Source organism: Dinoponera quadriceps, unplaced genomic scaffold (assembly GCF_001313825.1).
Source record: "Dinoponera quadriceps isolate SergipeBrazil2010 unplaced genomic scaffold, ASM131382v1 scaffold1252, whole genome shotgun sequence".
Classification (NCBI taxonomy): Eukaryota; Metazoa; Arthropoda; class Insecta; order Hymenoptera; family Formicidae; genus Dinoponera; species Dinoponera quadriceps.
The window spans coordinates 21,321-45,948 of record NW_014555363.1 but is presented as its reverse complement, the minus strand read 5'-3'; the positions used below and the strand labels follow the sequence as shown (position 1 = coordinate 45,948).

At 40.4% G+C, this 24,628-nt stretch overlaps 2 protein-coding genes across 2 annotated transcripts; one reads left to right on the top strand and one right to left on the bottom strand.

Annotated features, from left to right (window-relative positions):
* The first annotated feature begins 3,293 nt into the window (after positions 1-3,293).
* LOC106744021 (protein cueball) lies at positions 3,294-21,559 on the top strand. Its single transcript, XM_014618414.1, has 7 exons — positions 3,294-3,558; positions 7,989-8,201; positions 9,776-9,965; positions 10,844-11,461; positions 11,907-12,221; positions 12,592-12,865; positions 16,248-21,559. Exons 1-7 carry the CDS (start codon positions 3,471-3,473, stop codon positions 16,350-16,352), a joined length of 1,803 nt encoding a protein of 600 aa, XP_014473900.1. The 5' UTR covers positions 3,294-3,470; the 3' UTR covers positions 16,353-21,559.
* Positions 21,560-21,619: 60 nt separating this feature from the next.
* LOC106744022 (anamorsin homolog) lies at positions 21,620-23,732 on the bottom strand. The gene is made up of 6 exons (XM_014618415.1): positions 23,560-23,732; positions 23,205-23,431; positions 22,768-23,093; positions 22,495-22,660; positions 22,293-22,405; positions 21,620-22,006 (listed from the first exon to the last, which is right to left on the bottom strand). Exons 2-6 carry the CDS (start codon positions 23,356-23,358, stop codon positions 21,893-21,895), a joined length of 873 nt encoding a protein of 290 aa, XP_014473901.1. The 5' UTR covers positions 23,359-23,431; positions 23,560-23,732; the 3' UTR covers positions 21,620-21,892.
* Between the last annotated feature and the right edge of the window lie 896 nt (positions 23,733-24,628).

The window sequence follows — 24,628 nt, the reverse complement described above, 5'->3', positions numbered from 1 at the left end:
AACATAGCTATTTAATAATGCTATGAATTACGATACATATTATATACAATTAAATCAAGATTGATTGCCGTAATCATTAAAGAACTACAAAGGAATGTCCGAACATGTCTTAGACATATTTTCGAAATAACTCGCCCAAAAATATAAAAAATATCATTCTATATTATATAGCACTTACACAGAGCACTGACTTTATTCTTAGCAATATACTTCTGACCAAACAAAAATAATATCACATAGAAATAAGAATCTCTTTATTCTGTCAGTTGATTTTTAGATACTTTGTATATCTATGCGTGATAGCAGAGAAATTTCTCCCTTGTAGTAGTAGTAGTAGTAGCAGTAGTAGTGTAGTTTATAAAGTAGTATAGATTTCGCTATTGTTTATTGTTTTATCACGCTAATCAGGATTATCATGTTATTATATTTAAGAGATATCAAGATACTTATCAACCATGTAAAAGATTTGTTGAAAGAAGAGAGAATTGTGTAGAAATAAACCAAATTCAATCATGATGTACTTCTTTTTTGAATGTAGACGCGAAAACCTTTATGCGCATAATTATAGTCAGTATATCCACTGTGACAAATAATGTTGGTACAGGGTGCGGCAGCGTAACTTCCTTTTTTCAAAATTCAATAAAATGCATTTTATGAGGCACATATTTTTTTATTTTTTTTTTATAATGTACATCTAAAGTTTTATTTTACATGGTTTTGAAAATCATATCCAAAAGGTGACGCCCCCCATTGTCTATACACTGGGTAAACCGAATTCTGGCGTTTGTCATTATTCTTTCGAGCATAGCGACGGGTATGTTGGCCGTTTCTTCCCGAATGTTGGCCTTCAGGTTTTCTAGGGTCCTTGGACGGTTGGCGTAAACGCGGGATTTCAAAAAACGCGAAATTCTGCAAGAAGCAACGGCACGGAATGTTAACCATGCGTCGATAGTACAGCGTGCTCCAATAATGATACTACGAGTACTCGCTTATCAACGGTGGATTTCAACAATGTGTCTCGCAGTAGCTTGCAGCAGGTAATTTCAAGCTTCATGTGATAAGTCGCGTTTGAAAGCTGTCGCGAGAAATAACCGAGTGCGGTTGTCGATTTGCAACGTCGCGGTCGCGACGCGAGAGATAAGCAAACTAGAAATCGTCGCTAATTTTAAGAAATTTGAACTCTCAATTGCAAGCTTTTATAACTTAAGGTAATTTTTCACTTCTCAACCGTTGCTGCAGTTCCTATCGTTCGCGTAAATTTCGCAATGCGAAGCTTTCAATTTACTTTCTTTTTACGTATTTCTCGACTTGATCCCGTACAAAACAAATGTTCAAAAGACATCTTAGAAACGTACCAAGGATATTCGAACATTTCTATAATGTTTTTTGAACATTTATGCTACATGGGATTATTCGTATCGCACAATAATCATTCACGCCGATCGACTAAATAAAAAAACAAATCGTCCGTCTCTCTTCATGCTTAAAGAGCTGTCACGAAAAATCAAACGACAGAGACGTATGGTCTGTTCTCTTCAACTGAACTGGTTGCACAAGTACGAGAAATTTGTGCACCCTGAAGCGTGAAAATCTCGTGCGTACGCTTCGTACGCAATGCGTATGTAAACTTCTGAAGCCGATGCAGCCAATTCAACTAAATGAACAGGCCGTTCTTTCCCGATTCTCGCACGGTGGTGAGAAATTTCCTTTCCACGACAGCTCGCCTCAATCAGTGGCGAGAAACGGACGCGCGCGCGAAACATGCCGATTTGATCGCGAGATCTGCGAGGAAGCTCATGCATTCGCACTACGCTTCCGGATAAAATGGGAAGGGCCGAGAAGTGAGGACTCGGGACGTTTAAATGGACGAGCGAAGAAGAAAATTGGCGCGTGTCGGCCACGAGCCGCGAGCGGGGGCACGCGATTCCACATCGCCCACGCATTGGCGTAGCCGATCGATCGCGCGCAACAATCTCGAGATGATTCTCGAAATCTGCTGACGCATGAAATGTCAGAAGGTAGACGGGCTCGCTGATAAAACTCAAGAACAGTAAATAGGCCGCAGGTGACGTCTATATTCTACGGTGCATATCGCGCGCTGAGAACACGCGTCTTCGCATACTACACCTATTTACGATGCCACATGCTCGCTTAAATAGAGATCCCAAGTGGAGACTTATTATTTCACGTAGCCGGAAGATAACCGCCTCTTTCTGTATTAAGATCAGTCCGTACACGACAGATTGCGACGGCATTAATATATACGTATAACGCGCGCGGATATATTTAATTAAGCTTAATAAATCGCACGCGCGGTGGTAGCAATTAGCGATTAAAACGCATGACCTTACGGAAAATAAACAGAGTGACCTTACACGATCCGTCGCGAACAATTCGCCTGATTCGGAGCGCGACGCGGCGATAAACGTAATTATAACTCGCACTCTCCTCTATGGTTCGATTGTACGACCCAACCTGATGTAAATATGAACGGATCGAGAGAAGATAGAACGTTTCAAAGAGAGAGAGAGAGAGAGAGAGAGGAAGAGAGAGAGAGAAAGTGTGTGTGTATGAAATATAAATCTTCGTTTCCTTCTGCACAACATTAAACAACAAAGACATTAAAACGAGTGCGAATTATTAATTTTTACAAAAATTTACTTTATGTGAAACTGAAAGCAGAGTGCTATTTGTCAGTTTTATAGTTTTGAAGTTCGGAAAAGAACCGATTTTTTTCAAATTTTTCATATGCTCGATTTCTGGTCCAAGAGTAAAAAAATTCATTTAGAAAAGATCACGTGTGTTTGATTAAAACCTGTCGCACTTTCTTTGCCCGCGCTGAAAAAGAAATTTGGTAATAAGTGCTAAAATTTGGCGAATATTTGCCGACCAAATATTCGATTATTGTAACAAAATAAATTAGTTCTATACATAGTATTGCAATTCCGTATAATGTATATTCAATGTGCAGAACTAAATTATTTGGTTGCAGTAATCAGATATTTGGTCGGCAAATATTCATCGAATTTTAATACTTATTATCAAATCCCAGTTGTTTAGTGTGCGGAGAAAATGGATGACCGGAAAATCCGCGGAAAAATGGGAGAGACCGGAATGTTTTCCGAGTCATGAAAAGCATATAGGTGAATTCTCGAGAATAGAAGCGGCATCGGAGTTGAGCAAATCCGAAATGACAGAATCAGCTGCCGCCGGCCACCGACGCCTACGCCAGTGTGGCGCCACCGCCACGGCACGTCGCGAAGCGCGGCGCGCGCGCGACTTCAGTTCGCGCACTGCCGCCGCGGCGTGAGAACGTGTCGATTCTCAGTCCCGCGCGGTCCCGAAGGAGAGCAAGCGAGAAAGAAATAGAGAGAGAGAGAGAGAGAGAGGGTTCCCGTAGTTCATCACGGTGTCACATCGGCCGCATCTCTCCTTAACTCGGCCGCGCGAATGTCAAATGATCGTCAGTCATGATCTCCAGTGAGACGTCGCGGGCACCTCTGCTGAGCCTTCTCCTGCTATGCACCCTCGTGGTCCCGATGTATGCCAGATCCTGGGGTGAGTTATTAATGAATGAACCGTCGGCAACGGCGAGAAAGATCGGATTCGCGATGATTTTCTGTGACACGTCGACACCGGTTCGGCGGCCGATCACACCGGGATTCGCGGTTACGCGCGGGGGTCGTATGTCGACGCGCACACCAGCGCGCCGCGCCATGTCCGTGTGGCCGTCGGTGCGTGCGGGCGCGCGTGTGTCGGTGCGCCAGCGCCGACTCCATTCACCCGCGGCCGCTCGTCACGTACGCCACTTTTCGCGTACTGCTTTTTCGCGCGCCGCACCGAAACGGCAAAGCCGAAAGCTGAATGAAACGTCGCGACGATCGGCGCCCGATCGCGCCGATCGACACCGCCGATCGTGTCGCGAATTATTATTGCACGTCCTTACACCTGTTTACGTAACGAATGTCAAGCGGCCCTAGGGTGACGACCGGCCGTTCTCGCGCCTGTGTGCATGCATGCATAGACGTGGGTGGCTGCGCGCATACACACACACGCGCGCGCAAACTTCAATGAGAAACGAGAGCGGGCGGATCGCGACGCTCGCGAGATCGACGGGCGAGACGGGTACGTTTCCGCGTTTGCGTCGGAGGCCGCCGAAATTCGCGCCCGGAGGCGGTTTTGGCGGTCACGTTTAAGGTCGCGCGCTTTTTCGCCGCGAGCCTATCTCGCCGATCGTGCGTGACCTTATCTCGCTCACCTGGCGATAGGTGCAGCAGGAAGTCGCGGGGCCGTACCTTGAGCCGCTTCTGATTCGTCCGATTTATTTCCGGCACGGGAGAACGCGCGCGACTCGGACGGACCGCGGGGAGATCGATCGAGGAGGCGCCGAAGAAAAATCCGACGATTTCGTTTCGTTACGCGTTATTAACGCGCAGCCGAATAACGGGAATACAATCGATGCGCGCAATGGACGAATAGACGGTCGTCGAATGCTGTCGCCACTTCGCACCCGGAAGAGCTAAGTAGTCAAAGATCGTGAAAAAGCATCAAGTCGTCATGATAATATAAATAATAATATTATGTAATCGTGGGGAAGAACTCTACCAGAGACGCACGCGCGTGCGGCGATTTATTACACAATCTGAAAATTCTGATCTTTACACAGCGCGTCGCGCATCACCGGGCACAGTGGATAAATTATTAACGCAACATATAAAGCTATTTCGTGAATTTCAATGTGATGAATACCTTAGTATTAGAAAGTTGATATGGCTACTTTTGTCCCTACGCACGTTTTCGTCTGCCGAGGAGAGCGAGCGAACGCGAAAAAGAGAGATAGCGGGGGGGGGGGGTTATCAAAAATATAGAAAAATTGATCATAATATTGACATTCCCCATCATTTTGCCTGGATGTCGTAAGAGAAGAGTTAGATCATTATAAACATCGTCACATTACATCGGAAAGGAACGGAACTTCATGAATCACAGCAATCAAGAGTCTTAATGTCCAGAAATAATAGGCAGGAGCGATAAGGAATCATATGCGATGACGTCAGGTAGAAAGGTCGGCGTATTTGAATAAATCGACGACGCCGTGAAAACGCAAACGAGCGAGCGAGTAAGCTTAATTTTCATAAATTTGCCTTGGCTCAACTGGCGATTCGCGCGCGAAAACGTTTTCGCGCGTATCCGCGATCATACTTGCGCGCAAAAAGGCCTTCCCAGCGCTTTCGGCAAACGGGAAACACATAGTCGCGCAGATATCAATTACGTCGTTGGGCAATGCGCGATAATTCCCGAAAAAAATAAAAGAAAAAGTCGCGCGACACTTCCCCCGATGCTCTCGATGACGAGGACGCAATCGTTTGACGACGATACGCTCGTCGCTCCTCGCCTCGCTAACTCGTTCCTGAAACGCGAAGCCTGCTAATAATATTAACACGCAGTAGATAATCCAGTGGAGTCTTTAACGATAGCCGCGTTCCATTTCGCTGATCGAACAAATGATACGGACGTTCGCGAAGGAAGCTGTACGCTAATCGTAGGGATCGGCCGATGTTTACAATGTTTCAGGATACATAATAATATATGAGTACGCGCCGCTTGTCAAGAACAGAAAGACAAACGGATCTCTTTGGCTGTCTGTAGCTTAACAACAGTCGGAAATATTATTTTCACGTTTCTAAAGCCTAGTATTCATAGTCAGATTTTATATTTAACATCATTTTACGTCCATCTTCAGATGATTCGTAGCTAATGAAACGATCATCCGTACATCATCTGAAGGTTGATGGTTTGAAACTTAAGACGGTCTTATACATAAGATACGAATATGAGTATCGGCCTAAGACTCGTATTAATAGTCATTATTTGAAACTTTCCCCCCATAAGATACTCGGATCTGAATTTAGAGTTAGTTCTAAGTTTTTCGATTAGTTTCAGGATATATTTGTGATATTATACATTTGTAACCGCGATTCAACTATAAAATTCAGATCTAACTCGCAATTCAAATCTGAATATCTCACTTGAGACAAGTTTCAGATTAAAATTTAAAATTTCATGCGGGTTTTTCAGCTGAATATTACGCTTGTAAAAACGTAACGTGTATATATATATATATATATATATGACTCAAATATAAAAAAACCCCAATCTTATTTTAAATTCAGTATCTGAATATCTCATGTTGGAAGTTTCCAATACTATTAACACGGGTCTAAGTGCAACTAAAATCGACTATTTCTTTTTGGTTCTCCTTTTTCCGGCATAACTACTTGTTCTACTTTCGTTTTTTATTTTCCCTTTCGGTGCGTATGCGCGTTCTCTTCCGCGCGCTTCAGCTTTATTTTAAATGTAGAGCGCATGTTGGTAGAGGAAGGACGGATGAGCGGGACACGACATTAACGAACCAATACTAACGATTTGCAAAAGTGTTGTGTCCTTTCGTAGATTATTTCGACTGTCGCGAACGCACTTCTCTCTCTCTCTCTCTCTCTCTCTCTCTCACTATCTCTGTCCTACTCGCGACTCGATAAATAAATTATTCAACGGCAAGAGAGAAAAAGGAGGGAGGGAAGTTGCTCGGGAGACCGCTAGAATGTTCGATCCCAGTCTCGCGATAACCGATCGTGCATCGCGAGCTGCGAACTTTCCCGCTTGTCCAGCTAGGTCAGTCTGTTTTGGGGACGAAAAAGAGAGAGGGGAGGGGGGGAAGGAGAGGGGGAAGAAAAAATTCAATTAGCAGATAATCCGAAGGCTGATTTTATTACGCGCACCAATTTATTAGATCGTGCGATAATTCGCATGTAAATATCTTGCCTCGTATTTCCCCAAGAAATTTCCGCGATACTCATGCGTACGTCAAACGATCGCACGATTATACGTTATAACCTCGCTCGCAGATCGGCAGAACCGTAAATGTGCTTTGTAATGCAGCAAGGTTGCGTTCCGTTTGGAAGACAAACACGTGGCAGCTGAGATATCTCACCGAGCGAACACACGGGAGACACAGGAAAAAAGCAAATTTGAAAAACATCTAATTCAATTATCGCCGTCTTTTCTTAACTCTTGTCTTATGTCCGTTTCTGTCAGTTTAAATTTAATCGACGATTAACTCAACGGAATTGACCGATCTTACTGGCCTATGAACTAATTAACGTGATTGATCGTTGAGTTGATCGTCGATTAAATTTAAATTATGATGATAGAAACGGGAATTATTCATTAAGCCTAATCGCAACTGAAGAATGCGTTTAGTTCATTCATCGTTTTTTACCTTGTTTCTTCACATCTCTGTCTCGAATTATTCTTCGAACTTTCTCATGTTTGCGCACTTCGTTAGGAATTAAATTTCATATCGGACGTTATGGTATAATAAATCACTAAAACTTTGTTCCAATCGAGACTTCGTGATCTCTTGAGTCTTCGATTCGAAGCCGATTAAATCCGGCATTTGACGAAACGAATGAAACTCACAATGCGTCCTCTTCATCTGCAAAATGCGATTTTGTAAAGTATAAAAGTTCATTTACGAACAATTAATCTATATTTATTCTGATGATTATTCAATGAATAGATTGATATCTAAATATCGCGGAAAGCGCAACGGACTCTCAAGTGTCGCTCCGCGTGACCGTAGTCTCTCCGTTGCCGTTGCCGCAAAGATTCCATCGGCGCGATTGAACATATTTTTTATAGATAGATAGGTAAATAAATGGATGTACTTATGTATTATGTATTATTTTATCAATAATAATCTCGAGCTAAAAATACATGCACGTGGCTGTATGATGTAATCAAAATCGTTACGAATCGGAAATTACGATACGGATAACGCTTTCCGATTAACCGTAGATAAAAGTTCGGAAACAAGTTTTGCAGATTAGATTAGCGTCGATGCTCTTTCCACGAATCTCTCGCGTCTATTTTACGAAGATAACCGTGAAATTTGAACAGCCGATTTCTCATTGCCCTACCTTTTACAGACTTAGCTGTGGTCATCGGCAGCGAAATCGACTTTTTCGCCCAAAACAAAACGCTCACGGGTCAGGCCAACATTGGGGAAGCTGTCGCCTTGACCGGGGTAACGTACGACGACACCACTCGAACAATGTACTTGTCCGATACGAGAAACAACGTTTCCATATTCAGCAACGATCTCACCAACAAGAACTTTACATCGACCCCGTTGCTCAAGAGTGAGTAATCTGAGAACGTGTAAATTAATTCTTAGATTATTATAAAAAATCCAGCGACGTCAGTCGGTGTATATCTTGTAAAGCATCCGAAGGAATTCGCAATTTCTTTAGCAAACAGACTTAGTTTATGAATATTTCAACGACTTCTTTGTGCTTCGGTTACACACTCAACATTCTAGATTTAATTATTAATTAGAAACAATATAACACCATCTTTATGTATTAATGATTTGTAACAATTAAAAGGAGGTTTTGAAAGATAAACAAAAAATGGTAACCGAGTGTTCTTCGTTTAAAACTGCGGTTTTTCTCGTACGCATTAAATTAGATATAAAATTTCCCACGCACGATTTCTCGCATTTGTTAAATTTCTCCGCGTACTCATCGATTGAGAAATTCTGTTATGAAAAAAAGTGTAATAATTAAGGAAGAAAGGAAATAATAGATCCCGAATCACGGGGTCAGGAAATTTCGCAAGACTCCAAGTTTATCGTTAACGAAGGTGCTTTTGCTTGATGAAGTGAGCTCGCAAAACCCGGACATATCTTGCGCGTCAGCTTAAAGATCTGCCCATAATTTAAAATTATGAAAAAATTACAAATTCTCGATCTACATTGAATTTAAAAGTGACACCAAAAGTTTGACAGAGCCCGGATCAAAAGTTATTCTACTTTAAAGGAGGTTGTAAAATAAATTGAGTTTGATAAAAATTCGATGAAACTTGCACTATATATATATATATTATTGAACTCATTGAAAATTCGTAATTAAAAAAAAAAGACTATTCGAGAACTGAGATATTTGTAACTAAAATTGATACTTTTTATAAGCGTTCCTTCTTCTAAATTAAAAATAAGATTTTGAAAAATTTTCATGATATTAAAAGCTAATATGTAGACATTATATACACATTTCAGAATAATTGATCATTTTGTTTTGAAAATATAGCAGCATAATTTATAGTGATACTCGAAACACACATACACACACACACAATATGCATATATTTAAACACTTATTAAACACTCATATATCTCTTTCTGTTATCTGTGCTTTATTAGATCAATTGATGCATAAATATAGCATTAATAAGAAAAATAAAAAATAATGTTTTCGTATTAGTAATATTGTGTATATTTGCTTACCTCTATTTCTTTTGAAATTAATATTCATTTAGATAGTGAAATAAATATATAGAAACGTAATTTTGTTTGATAAATACAAAATGTAGTCCCCTTGATATGCCACTGAAAATATGGCACTAATGAGCAATATATCCTTTTAAACTCAACTAAACTGGTTTCATAGCCGAAAAGCTATTTGTAGTACATGGAGTTAACGGTAATTCTAGACAAGAATTCGTCTTTTTTCCGAAGGGAAAGAGAAGTGTTAGAATGTCATCACCGGAACATTGCTTACGCATCAACGATAAAACTTCATCTTACGCGTGTCCTTCCCTTCGCATACTTTTTCTCGCGCGGAAGGCGAGATCGAGATAAACATGCATTATTTAAAATCTCATATAACGTTATGAAAAATGTTATCGTTACACAACCGTTGTGACGTGTACGCAGAAGAGAACGGTACGCACGTCATAGGGATCGTCTTCGACGCGTCGTCGCGCACTTTGTTCTGGGCGGACGCTTTGAGGGAGACCATCGCGAAGATGCACGTGCCGGTGAACGGTGAACCGGGCGACCCTGTCGTTCTGCACAACCTCACCGGCCGCAATCCGCGTGGCATCGCTCTCGACGTGTGTAACAGGTGTGCCATTTATGATTTCCTACTTGCGACGTCACAGGGGGAGGAGACAGAGGGAGAGAGAGAGAGAGAGAGAGAGAGAGAGAGATTCCTTCTCTCATCTCTCTCATCCGTTCATACGGTTTAAAAAAGGTCAAACTGTTCGAAACTGGGAAATTTAATCGACAACGATAAAATGGCATAAACGACGGTGAAAGAATAAATATATAAACAGAAATCGTTGAAAATTGTGACAAGAATCATGGAGAGATTTCTCGGAATTGAGGGCGTATATCTTTGTTTTTTTATCTCATTTGTTACATTTGTGCGTGTGTTTCTTTACTTCGTCGTATTTGCAAGACCGGTTTGGCAAAATGCAACTTTGATCGCGCGGTTGCACTATAAATAAGATAGCGTAATAAAAAGTAAAACTATCGGCATCTACACGTGACATATGAGACTAACTCGGAATGTGAAAAAAAAAACGCTGAACGGAAATTGATGTCAACGTGGATTAGTTGTTTGCCGCTCGCCCGCGCTCGTATTGTCAGCGTACATACTGATGCTTTGAAAAAAAAAGGACAAATTAAGATATAACTAAAGCGACCTCAGGAAAGGTGTCTCTACTGGAATGTCTCTACCGTTCACTTTGTGTTACAAAGAAAAAATATATCCTATGAAAGAGAAGATTCTTCGAAAACGCTCCCGAAAAGATAATTGAGAAGCGCGGGTTTTATTTGGGAATAATTGATCTCTCGAGAGGGAAGATCTCTTCAGTCATTTTCACCGATGCGCGTTAAAAATAAATGTCTGTGCATCTCTTTCTCTCTCTTCTTTAATCTCTGTCACATACGTGAGAGAAGTCGAAGAATGGACGGTAACATCCCTGCGATTTTTTTCAGCCACATATACTGGGCGAACAGTAACAAATCGAGCCCCAGTATCGAGCGTTCCAATCTCGACGGGAGCAATCGAACGATCGTCATCAACGAAAACCTGTACGAACCGCTGTCAGTGACGATAGACCACACAGAACAGAAGCTGTACTGGGCCGACGATGGCGAAGGGATCCATTTCAAGATCGAACGCAGCAATCTGGACGGCAGCAAGCGGGAGTTGTTGGTCCACAACAAACGTCAGCAGCCGGTCTACCTCGCCGTGGACAGCGATTCGGTGTACTGGTCCGATTGGGTGCATAACGCGATCTGGAGCATGCCGAAGAACGCCAAGGAGGGCGACTATCCAACTAAGTTCAAGTCCTACTACGAGTCCAAGCGGGACGCCGATCCGGCCGGCATCGTCACGCGCGACAACGTCGGCAAGATCAACTGCACGGCGATCGCGGCGATGACGAAGAGACGGATGAACATCGCGAAGCCTGTCCAACGATTGACGAACGAGACATTCAACAACTTGACCACCAGCACGGAGGAATCGGAATTGACCACCGAGAGCTCCATATACTGCCTAAACGACGGCCATCTGAATAAAACGGACGGCACGTGTCGATGTAAACCAGGGTGAGTCATTCGGGAAGTTTGTATGATGTCCAGAAACCAATAGTCATGATATATTTCGCTAATATTTGATCGGGTTTATTAAGAAATGCGCTCGTTTTTGTTCTCCATTTATTTCACGAGTTTCTTTACTCAGAAATCCCAGAACGCGATCTACGACTGCGGGATCATTCAGCTACCGGAGAGAGATGATCATCGAACAAAACGGCGCATACTTAATTGATCGTGTTTAAAAATAAATAAATATTATATATACATTTGGATTAGAAATGGAACGAACTTTTACATTAACGCAATAATTAGTAAATATTGCGTAGACGTAAACTCACGACATAAAATTGACGTAAAACTGAACTCTCCGTTACGCGGGGGGATCCGACAGCCAAGATATCGGTCAGATTACATTTCCGACTGATGGTTCAATTAATGACTCGCGTAATCCTTCCAGGTTCAACGGAACCTTTTGCGAGATCTCTCTCTGTCATAACTACTGCCTTCGTGGTGAATGTACCACAAATCATCGCGGGCTTCCCGAGTGCGAGTGTCCGGGCACATTTAGCGGTGCTCGGTGCGAGAGGGACGCCTGCGACGGATACTGCCTCCGTGATGGCGAATGTTCCGTCCGAGGTGGAGAGCCGTATTGTAGCTGTAAATATTCCACGGGGACTCGATGCGAAGAGGCGGAAGACATCGCGGAGATCTGCGCGATCTACTGCGCGAACGACGTCGCCGAATCGTCGAACGTCAACGTGACATCCTGCAGGTACAGGCGCGCATAGACGACACGCGTGATTTCGCGGTTAAAGTACCGAGAGATTGCTTATCCAGCACAATTCGTATCTAATATCTAACAACGCAACAATCTTCGGTCGGGTAATTGAAAGATAACCGTCAAGCAAAGTTCAAAACACTCTTCATCAAAACAGTCTTCGTCAAAACAATCTTCGTCAAGCGCGAACTCGTCGGCGAAAAATCAAGTTTTCCCGTGCGTTCGCACACGTATCTCCGAAGTATCGATTCTAAAGCTCCCAAGCTCGCGAGACGAGTTCTCTCCGGTGGATCAGAGCGATTTTGGAGAGACGTGCTTTATGCATATATGCGATAACACACCGATATCGATCTTGAATTAACAGGTGCACGCAGGACGACGCGCAAACGGCCCAGAGGATGGTCAAGCTCAGCGACAACGTGGAGTACAGAAAGCTGCTGCTGATATTCCTCGTCCTCGCCACCGTAGCGCTCTTGTTTTTCGGCGGGGTCACCTGTTATGTGGGCATACTGCGAAAGAAACCGCGCGTGAAGAGGCGCTTCGTGGGTGTAACACCCCTTACGTCCCGGCCGCAGATACCGGACAATCAGTGCGAAATTACCATAGAGAATTGCTGCAATATGAATATCTGCGAAACTGTGAGTGAAATATCGCACACTAAATAACATCGCACGGCATTGATAGCGTGTGTCGTCTTGTCCCGTCGCTTGTCAGCGTTTCCATAAAAAGAGACAACGGCAAATCACTCGAGGTCAGCGACCCTCGTTTTTGAGTGAAATCATGACGTTTTACTGCCTTATTTTTCACACTCAAGTCTACTTCAAGCGATTTATCACATCGGACGGAATATTCGAAAGTTTTAAATCAAAAGAATCGTGCTCGACGAATGATTCCTCTCATTTGTAAAATTACGTATTTATATATACATTTTGTAAAATGTATGACATATGTATATACATTTACAAAATTGCACATGTATGTAAAATTGCATATGCGTAGTATTAAACATATGTACAGGGTGTATCTGAACTCCACCGACAAACTTACACGATAGATTCTACATAAAAAAATAAGCAAAAGTTTTAGTAAATATATACCTACACATGCTTAGTTTCTGAGATATAGCTGCTACAATCTTAGTTAAAAGAATATATTTTATTCATTAAATCGTGTTTTATAAATCAGTAACTAGACACATACTGTCGTAAAAATTACTCAAAATGTCTGCTTTTCCCTTATCAATGGCATTTTCACTTGTACAAACGGTAATAATATACCAACGTCTCAATAAATGATTTTTCGGTTATATTTAAAAAATATCAGAATTGATAGATATTATCTTCAAAAACAAGCAACAAAGTGTTGTGTATCTGCATTCTTAATCTGTTTATCGCGACGCATTTTTTTTTATTATTGTCGCGTTCTGAAGGCTATATCTGAAACACCAAGCTTGTGTAAACATATGTTTATTAAAATTTTTCTATTTATTTTTCAATGTCGAATCTGTCTTGTAAGTTTGTCGGTCGAGTTCAGATATGCTGTATACAGGGTGTTCAACGTAACGATCCACGATTTTTGGAACGTTTCCGGCAGTTTAAAAAAGTTGAAAGGTGAATATTCATCTAATTTCATACAAGTTATATCTTGCTACAAAATAGTTGAAATATAATTTTTTTTTCGTAAACAAAATTAAGATCATCTTGAATTTTCCAAGTGGCACCATGAATTTTTTTTCATAATATTATAGAGGACTTTATCACATTGCAGACCGCTAAGAAATCTGTAAGACATACACCTGGGACCGCACGTTTTTGGGCAAACTTGCATGTTACTAAAATCGTCATAATATTTTTATTGATGAAGCAATGTTTGTCAAACTTTCAGAAATTGTAAAATAGGACGCATTTTAGGTATTATTGAAAAAAATTATGTTTTTTTAATAATTATCATAACTTTTTTTATTTGAAAATAAATTTGTACGAATTTTTTAAAAATCGTAAAATAGGATGCATTTCAGGTAATATTAAAAAAATTGTTTTTTAATAATTATCATAACATTTTTATTTAAAAATCAATTTTAAACCAAAGTTCCTAGTACTTTTTGGACACATTGTTGACCGGCAATTTTATTTAGAATTTATCTCATGTCATCGGCTATTATTTCGTAATTGGATGTGGAGGTGAAACAATATAAATAAACTTCAATAAATTTTATTTAATATTTAACTTTTAATATTTCTTTTTGGTATGATAAACGGTGTAGCAATCACCTACGTGTAATGGTACACCCAGGTTTTACAAATGTATCTTGTTTCGATCGCGCAAATGTACCTTGCATCGATCACGAGTTTACTCGTGGCTGGTCAGCAACACTTGAGCAGGAAGACACGAGTTAACTCGTGACCGATCAACAATGTGTTAAGATGAATTCAACGTACTATCGGGACTTGTCGCTTTTATCGATATTTAATGTGAAATTTGCAAAATACAATAGTATGGAAAAATTGCACAGTGTCATTTAAAAAATTCAAGGTGGCTTTGATTTTTATAAAATTTTTCCCGATTATTTTATTGCAAATTCGCATTTAACGGGTGAATATTCATCTTTCAATTTTTTCTATCGGAAAGGTTCTAAAAATCGTGCGTTACATCATCGTGTGTTACACCATCGTACTGAAAACACCCTGTACATATACACACACATATGTTTTCTGTGCATTTTCAAAATTCCTTCGTATTACACAGTGTACGAGAGAAATCATGAAATCCGGGAATTGTAGATCGCCTCAGGTGGCTTTTATATAATTATTTGCGTAGTTAATTATTAAGAGGAGCTTCATTGGTTTAACTAACACTCGAGCGTTATCTCACGACACGTTAATCTCAAATCGAAAAACGCGATCAATGCGTCGTGTTGTTTTCCTACACACATGGGAACGTTTCTCGAGACTGTGCTCTCTCATACGGGACCATCGCTTGGGTTTTGTGTGCTTGCGAGTGCTCGCGATAAGTTCACCCAATTACCTCGTACTCCTGCGAGACGCTCTTTAAAAAAAACATTTAAGACTCTTTTAAGTTACTCGCATGTATTAGCCTTGGAAAAAGAGAAACTCGTTATTGGTAACCCAATGATTGCATCACCTAGCTCGTTTCCAAGTGATGGCTCTCCTGTCAGTATTGCGCCAATATTATATATATATAAATATCCCTATTCATATTCTTTATTAAATATCTCTTTAACACGAGGTGCGCGCATTATTCGCACGATTAATCAAAACGCATTAATACGCACGACGACGTTGCGCAATCTCGCACGATCGACACGTGGGTTGCTTAGTGCGCCTACATGTCGCGCATAACATCACTATTTGCAGCGGATTTTTGCAAACATCGCTTATTAAATGTTATCGCTTCTTGTACGTTGTTTTTCTCCGGTGGCGCTTGATGATTAATCGCGGTTAATCGCGAGAGCGCGTTCGGCTAGGCATGGTCAGTGTGAATCAAATTCAACGTAAGTTTATTTTCGGCACGATAATTTTAACACTCAACAGTTTTGTGAAATCATTATTACCGATCTGACGCGCGATCGGCCGGACGAAAATACTTTTGCGAGACCGTTAAATGCAATCTGCCGGCCGGTGCGGGAGGGGGCGAAGGGAAAAAAGTGGAGTCGCGAGTCGGTCGAGTCGTTATCTCGGGCAATTAAAGAAGGCAAAGGTTGGATCAGCCTATCTTTGACAGCTTTACGAACATCGTTAATGCGCTCGCGCTAGATCCCCCGAACAATCGCAATGTCAACGTTTCGAATTAATGCCAAGGCTTCTCCGTCTCGTCGCCGACGTTTCTCATTTAACGGTCAGTGAAATTGGAACTCGCAATCTCCCTCCGCACGCTTAATCGCACGACAACAGCGCTTTTCGTCCTCGCCTTTGTTTTTTCTCTCTCTAAATTCGATTCGGCCGATTTTGCGGGACGACCATTCCCGCAACGGTGGATAACGGTACGATGTTTCTTTTGCAGCCGTGTTTCGAACCGAAATTGTGCACCATGGTGCCGAGGAGCAATAGCTCGAAAAAAGAGGAGAAGAATTCCTTGTTGGATAACATGGAGGGGAATTCGTGCTAGCACAAGCTAATCTCTCGTCGTATGAAATGGCGAAAATTCTGCGGACTCCGCGGCACCGCCGCGAGCCACTCGCGGAACTAGTACTCGCGGGATCCTCCGACCTCTCTGTGTATGTACTGCGGCGGATTCTACCCATAGTTACTTCTCCATCCGGAGTTCGAAAGTAGCCGCGCGTTATTTCGGACACGCGCCGCCGTGTCGACGACGATTACTTTCGCTCCGTCACGAGAAAGGAAGCCAAAGCCTCTTCTTAGGAAGTCCTGTTTCATATTATGTCATATAAGTAGGGCTGTGTTAATAGAACCAGTAATTAATTAGTAGTCATATTAAATCTTTATCGTGCGATTTCGTTGGACGCCCGTTGGACGTCAATATTTTTCAGCGATACGACGCGCCAAGTGCTTTTGCGTTTTCTCAAGGGACCGCTGGATGCGCGATTCCTTTCGCTCGCTCTCGACGCCGCACAAAGCCGAGCCGAGGATTTTTTGGCCGTACTTACGAAACGCTTTCGTAAATTTGCATTACGTCCGTCGGCTGTAATTTACGTCATTGTCGCGGCATGAACCTTGTGACAATCGTTGAAGTTTTCGAGCGCGCGATTACAATTTAAGAGCGCGAATCATTTCTAATCGCAGTATATATTATTATAAATTCTCTTATAATAATATATAATTGTGATTATAAAGTATTACGATATCAAAATTAGAATTATTTATAATTAAAAAATTGTCATATGCGATACCTGTGAACTTTCTCGAAAGTTCCATTAAATGTATAACGATGACACAGTTGAATCGGTTTAGAGAATTTCGCGAAATTGTGAGCCTAGCAAATTACGAGATATGTGACAATGCAACGTTCCGAACTTTCGATATCGTATCGCCGTGTCGAGAAGATATATATCTTTATACCTTGAAAGCAAAAACGCATCTCTTCAACTTTTAGCTTCGATTTTAGAAGTTTTAGCATTTTGAAACGTTCAGTCAAGTGCATGCACGTAGAAAGTCATGGGCAGAATAGTTGTAACACTGTTTCCGATGAATTTCGCAGCGCATTCTGTGTCTAATAAGAGAATTTGTTTTTTAGTAATTTGCAGGGAGACACATTTTTCCATTGGATGCGAAATATGTTTCGAAATTCCACGGATATGCGACTATTCTGCCCATGAGCGCACATATATTCTATTAATTGTATCGATTATTTTAACGAATGAGAGAACGTTGAGACTTTTTTAATGAGAATTTTGAAATGATTGGTGCTGAAATGTTTACGAATCCGAAGACTGCCGGTATTAACGCTACTGATCCCTCGCCACGGCCATTTTGATCGATAAAGTCGAAAGCGAGAAAATTCACGGTCAAAATACATGAAATGATAAAACAAATACGTTAGCAAAATAACACTTGCGATCGGTAATTAGGCAAATTTGTGGGACGTTCTGAAGAAATATCTTTTTACTTTCAATGTATTTTGCAAGAATTATGAGCGTGTCATTTTCTCATATTTCCAATATCGCTAATCAAGATGACCGCGCCGAGAAAACAGCAGTACCGAGGACTGAAAAAGAAACGAACAATTTATAATATATAGCTTCTTCTCCGGCGCCTGATCTAATGTTCTACGGATGTAACAAGCGAAAGGGAACGCGTGCGCGGTGCTTAGAAATCTTTCCATCACGTAGAAGTAGCTATCGAACAACAACACACTACAAGCTCTCTGACGTGGAAAAATTTCTCCCAGAAGCTTCCTTATATATATTCATCTCGTCCCGTTCATTTCTCTTAACATAGAATCGCTGTGTTGGTTGAAGGGAACTCTCACTCGTGCTGAAACAATTTGGAGTGAGAACGACAGAGAGAGAGAGAGAGAGAGAAAGAGAGAGCAAGAAGTAAAGGATAAAAAGGAAAACGTGTGGCGATCGCGGTCACGGGGTGCGCAAAAGTTGCCTTAAGCGGTAATTCTAATCGTTGCTCAAAGTACCGTTGAGTACATTCCTGAAGAAATTTAGATCGCGACGGTGACAAATAGTTTCCGTTCTCGTATATAACACTGTCGACTGAGTCAACCGTCAACGGACTTTACAGTGCACATAGATATGGAATTATCATTGGTTTCATTATCATAAACTACATCTATACGATAGCCTGAAATCGTCTTGGTAACACCCGTAACGCAGATCTACGTTCGCACTGGCGGAAAATCGATTTGATCATTCTCGACATTGCGACTTGCTAGTGCTGCACGTGTCGTATGGGCTACGTTCCAATGTTCACCACCGATACTGAAAACCTACAGTTCTTGTTCACGTATACTACAGATTTTCAATATGGCAGCGAATATCGGAATGCAGCTGCAGTGATAGTTAAGACGTAATTGTTCGTACGACATGTAACATCGACGGTTGTAACAGCGGAAACGATCGATTCGGTCCTCATTCTGTTCGTGTAAACGCAGATTACGGATGTTACTAATAAAGACCGGTCTTAGGTAAACGTGGTCATTAATCGCGCAAGTCATAATCCGGTAATTCTCCGATCACGACGAGCTCGATCTTGCTTCTCGATCGCGCCAAGTCTCGTATCTCGATCAGCGCGCTTTTGATTCCATTCTTAGGCCCGCATTCGTCGCTTGACCCCCTCGTGAGACGAGAGTTTCAAGTGACGACGCACACACACACAGACACTGTGGATTCGTAAAATTACATAACTAGAAACACGGGCCTTAACGAGTTCGCTTCGTATTCCCGTACCACCATTCTCTATCATTGATACATTTGATCACACCGAGTACAATACACAAATATATATATATATATATATATATATATATATGTGTGTGTGTGTACAGGATGAGGCGTTTCAAACGGACTGCCTACTTACGCGTAACGTCCTCATAACGTGCGAGGACCAGGGCCGTTTCGAACCAAGTCTGTTCGAGACTCGCACAGCTCTATTTCATCCGTTTTAAACGCCTCACCCTATATCACACTTTGTATATCACTCTATACATCATCCTGTCCCGCGTCGCATCGCGAACACCCTGCGTATCTCTCGACACTGGTCGCTCGACGGCCGTGACGGAAATCAAGCGGCAGTTTCACCTTAATAGATACAAATGATCTCGAATCGGCAGCTAATCTTCTTCAGACATTTCTCCGCATTCGTCGAGAGCGACGGAGAGAGATAGCCGGTAGGTGCTCGCGATGACAAGCGGCACGCCTTGTATAACATATGTACATGCTATCATGAGGTGTATGCTAAACAAAGTAGGGAAACATTGCCGAACGTTCAGAGTTACAATGTGCGCGATCCGCACTGTCGGATCTTAGATATCTCGTTCACCGGAGCGACAAGTCGCGCTGAACGCAAACAAGAAGCGCGACAATCCGCGCACCTTTGCGACGACTTTCCGACGTATCTACGTACTTACCGTGTATTATTTATGTACAATCAGTAATCGATGTTCCACACTGCTGGTTTCCAAACAGGATTCTAATCTCGAGGATCGCCACTTCCGCGCACGGTGATCCTTCGCGGCGATCCACCGATCAGATTGTTCACGATCCTCTGACCCTGGGCGGGGAGGGAGATTTTTCAGTCTTCTGTTTCTCTTCCGAACTTTTTTACTCCGTTGCGAAAGCGCGAGGATTATCCGCCAATTTTATTTCTCGAACCCCACCAATTTCACTGGTAAAAGTGTCACGTTCGAATCACGACGGTCCACCGCGGGCGAGATGGATGGCGCGGTGTGAAATCGATTTCAGTTCAAGCTGTCCTTAACACGTTGACTGCCATAGGGAGCGACCGGGTTCACGATTGTGCCGCATCATCTCGTCGATTCGCGCATAAAGCACTAATTACAGCTAACGAGCTGGATATGCGGCCCAATAGGGAGCTGATGAGACCAACTGACAAATATACACATCGGTAAAAGTATGTACTTACTCCGGAGACAATCCATGGAGACCAGCGTGGCAGTGAACGCGTTCAGATGAACGATCGTAAACTTTATTTCCCTCAACCGTACATACATTTGAACCAATCTTAATGCAGTTAGCAGTTAACGCGTATATAATTTTTATGTACACCAAAGTTGTTTTTAATCGTAGCGGAGAGAACATAGTACAATTATTGGTTTGCGAGAATTGTCATACGTTGAGTCGATGGGTTTGATCAGTTGCAATGTTGTATGGAAAAATGGCACCACAGTAAGAGAGAGAGAGAGAGAGAGAAATTTATTACTTAATTTTAATCTCATGTCGCGCAGGGAAGCAAACCGATAATTACCATGTTGTTCATTGATTATATGTTTATGAGGTTTACGTTATTCTTTATAATACGGAAGAATGTTCCTGTCGTCGTGACAAACAAATCATTCGCAATATACATGACGATACTTTTTTGTTCCTGTATACGATAGATACTACTTAAATCGTCATCGTCTCTTTGGTTTTTAAATCTAACGTATATAATTTTGTACTAAACGTTTGCGATATTTGCCGAGCTATATATATATGTATAAAATTATATAATTATATGTATATATATATATACATATTATATATATATATATATATATGTATACACACACGTATCATAAAAAATATTTGTGTTTGGAAAATAGCCCTCTCCCGCACACTCATCCCCAGAGATGGGATAGTGGATTTATGGTGAAAGGGTTATATTCCTAAGATATAAATACTACAACGATGCACAATATGCAATACGTCTGAACACGTTGTGTTATTGTAAATCGAGCTTTCAAAATTTTCTCGAGAAATTTTTCGTCATATATAGCGCATTCTCAAATTATTGATTGATAATCTGAATTGTGTTTAGATTCAGGCTCAATTGCATATTCTTAACTATATCTTACGTTATATGTAATTCGTGGAAATAGTTAAAATACGCTGCATTTTTTTCCAGATTGATCTGCGTTATCCCGTAACACAGATCAATTGTTTTGAATATTCGATGATTATATATCTTTCTTAAAGATAATACATTTTCAGGATAAAATTAATCTTAAATTTTATTGTTGTTGAGATTATGCTTAAATCGTTCGATCATGCGGTCGAACGATCCAAGACATGTCTAACGCGATTTCGGTAACGTACTGCATATTTTGCATCCTTTTGCAATGGTTATAATATGCTGGTTGCTATTGTATACAGATAAAAGTGAAATAAAACGGATCATCTCTTATTACCAATGTGTTGTAATTTATCTCATCGTTGGAGAAGACAATATAAAGAATTGGAGCAGAAACAATAAATTAAGTACCATTTATTTAAAGGACAATAATTACTATATCGTCTTACATACTAGAGGAAAGTACTTTTAAAGTGAAATTAATAAAACGATATATATCACGTACTGAAAACCGCGAGTAATCGTTACTTGTGTAAATAAAAATATAATTGCAATTTACTGTCATTCATACAAATCAAAATGCAATTTACTATTGTGCGAATCATAATGTAATCTATAAACGATAAATATCTATAATCGATAAATTCATCATCGGAAAAAGAGCACTGTTCAAGAATCAACGCTTAACTGTGTCTCCGGCAAAATTACTTTCTCGCCAGGTTTAAAGGCAGGCATCCCAAGATAAGGACAACTGGCGCATCTGAACGCATCTCCAAGGTAACACTACAAAAATAATAAAAGTTAATATTATTAATAGAGGTTCCTTTACTTTTACATGTAGAAATTTTAAAATTTGCAAACACTTCAACATAATGTGTACTGTATATGTACTAAGAACATTAATTAACTAATACTTTAAGGGTCATAAAATGTTTCTCTTCTAATTTACTGAATTATTACCTAGGAAAACTCTTATTCTAGAAATTTAGTCTATATCCGGAATATAATTGAACAGTTATCTAATGTATGTGAATATCAGCCAAGACAGTGACAGTAAAATAAAACTTACATTTCCACAAGAGGATTTAACAGTGGTTTCCTGTGATGCTTTACCACTTAATTCTTCCGCAAGTCCGCATGAACAGTTCTTGCATGCCTTTCGTTTGCCAGTTGTGCTACAGACTGTAAAATGGCAAAATTTTATGTAATTTGTATAGATTTGCACAAATTCTCCTTGTCTATTGATATGAAATAAAAATATTTAAACTCACCTTTTAATGATGATGCATCCGGCTTTATTAAATCTGCCTCATCTAAAAGTTCATCCTCATCTATCAAATCTTCATCTACAAGATTATCCAATGTCCATACAGCATTCTCCTTTTTTGCAGATGAAGTATTTCCCTTAGCAAAATTTAGTGGAACGCTAGAACCTACCTAAGTGAGCAAGAAGAAAGACGTCTCTCAGATGTTATTAATTATATATATTAATTATATATATATACTTAAACAAATTGTACGAATACATAAGGAAATCAGCTTACCTCGAATGGAGGTTTATTCGCTATAACTTTGCAGATATCTTCTATGTTATTATATACTTTCTTCAAGAGATCCTTATTTTCTATATCTGCATCTAAGCTCTCCCGTTCTGTATCTTTTACTTTAAAACCAGAAAGCTTTAGTCTAGATATTCTTTCAGGATATGTAAGTATTGCATCTGTCTGTTTAGTTATTTTTAGTGGTTCATAGATGACGAAGAAACCATCAGGTTTCAAAATCCTTAAAGTCTCCGCAAGAAATTCATCATTTGCGCATGGTTGTTTCAAAATAGCAACAGCGACATTAAGAGTAGAGGCACTGTAATTTTCTGAAATAATAAGAAAGACGTAGATGTGTTTTGTTCATAGTTTCACATAACAAGTATTGCAAAAATTTTGTAGCTATTATTTCATACAACAGCTCACAGAAAAGAGCTTACTTTTTTTCAGATTCGACAAAGTCGTAGTTAGTAATTTGCCAAGATCTCCGATATGTTTTCCAATGGCAGCAACAAAATCCACAGTATCATCAATGCATATTTCATCTCCAAATACCACAAGAACCTTGTCTTCCTCTTTAACAAGAGATATCATGTTTCACTATTGAAACAATAAATAATAGTAACCAAGAAGCTGCTATAAAAAGGATCCGGCCACAAAGTCTGATCTGCAAAGAAGGAATAAATTCTCATTAGTCACTCCTCAAGAGGTTATCCTGATTATTCCACGAACAAGGTGGTAAATTATTAATCACGTGGCAAAATTAAATTACATCCTGTATGTATTTCTCGCTACCTGTGATATATAAGTACTCTCCTCAATATCTCTCCTGACAGTGACGTACAATCTTATGGTGGAATGGCTTTTACGAATCACCAGTATAAAGGACGTATGTGTGCAAAAGTCAGTACCGACTTATCATTCAGCTGAGACTCAAACCCACGTTGCCTATAAGAGAGAGCCATCCATCTGAAGGAAAGGACAGACGATGCCTAATATATGTATTTTGACCGTAGTACGCAGACGCATCAGATGATGATATCTCGTGCTCAACGGCGGGGCTATATATGTAATACTATTATGTAGCCAGGGTAAGGGAGAAATCTTGTCTCATAACCATGGTATGAGAATATATTTTTTCCTCTTTCTCTCTCTCTCTCTCTCTCCCCTTCTCTTTCTGTATGTATCTTGAACGTAATATGTATGCGTCGGATTGACGTTTCCGTCAATAGGAAAAGTAAATATATTTTAGCACATATATGTGTATGTATGTATATATGTATATGTATCACCGTATATACATATATGTATAAATATATATTGACTTTTTATCCAGATTCATTCGTTCTACCTGCACACCATCAAGTCGTATTTTTTCTTTAAACCTTGTATCCACGATAAATTTCGGACAGAGTTGTTGGCCGAATATAAAAGTTACTAGAAATTATTGGAAATTCTAGTAGCAAAAATTGCATATCAATAGCAGAAAAAGCATGTTTGCAGATTAATCTGTCGATGGCAAATAAGACACGATGAATATAGCTGCATAAATATTTGTGTGATGCCTTTCATTCTTGCAAGTAATCAAAACATTTAATATTGCGTACCAATTACAATACTATCGACTTCGTCATATTGCCGCAAATAGACGAATGTGATTCTTCATATATCTTCTTATGCCATTCGCAACAGTAAAAGATCATGAATATTTATCACGTGGAATTAAATGCCATTGTTTGACGACTTGCAAACATGACAAATGTTTAGATTGAAAAATTGATTGTGTAATCATTTTCTGACGGTAGTTCAGTAATCGTAAAAGGCAATTTTTAGCTGCATTTATACTACTAGATATAACATTGTA

What these genes read in the sequence shown, in the direction of transcription:
- LOC106744021 (XM_014618414.1), top strand. Translation starts at nt 3,471, where the DNA reads ATGATCTCCAGTGAGACGTCGCGGGCACCTCTGCTGAGCCTTCTCCTG. An exon ending in ATCGACCCCGTTGCTCAAGA is followed by an intron (nt 8,202 to 9,775) that starts GTGAGTAATCTG and finishes ACGTGTACGCAG; the next exon opens with AAGAGAACGGTACGCACGTC. An exon ending in ACGTGTCGATGTAAACCAGG is followed by an intron (nt 11,462 to 11,906) that starts GTGAGTCATTCG and finishes TAATCCTTCCAG; the next exon opens with GTTCAACGGAACCTTTTGCG.
- LOC106744022 (XM_014618415.1), bottom strand. Translation starts at nt 23,358, where the DNA reads ATGATATCTCTTGTTAAAGAGGAAGACAAGGTTCTTGTGGTATTTGGA. An exon ending in TTTGTCGAATCTGAAAAAAA is followed by an intron (nt 23,094 to 23,204) that starts GTAAGCTCTTTT and finishes TTATTATTTCAG; the next exon opens with AAAATTACAGTGCCTCTACT. An exon ending in TTAAATCCTCTTGTGGAAAT is followed by an intron (nt 22,007 to 22,292) that starts GTAAGTTTTATT and finishes TTATTTTTGTAG; the next exon opens with TGTTACCTTGGAGATGCGTT.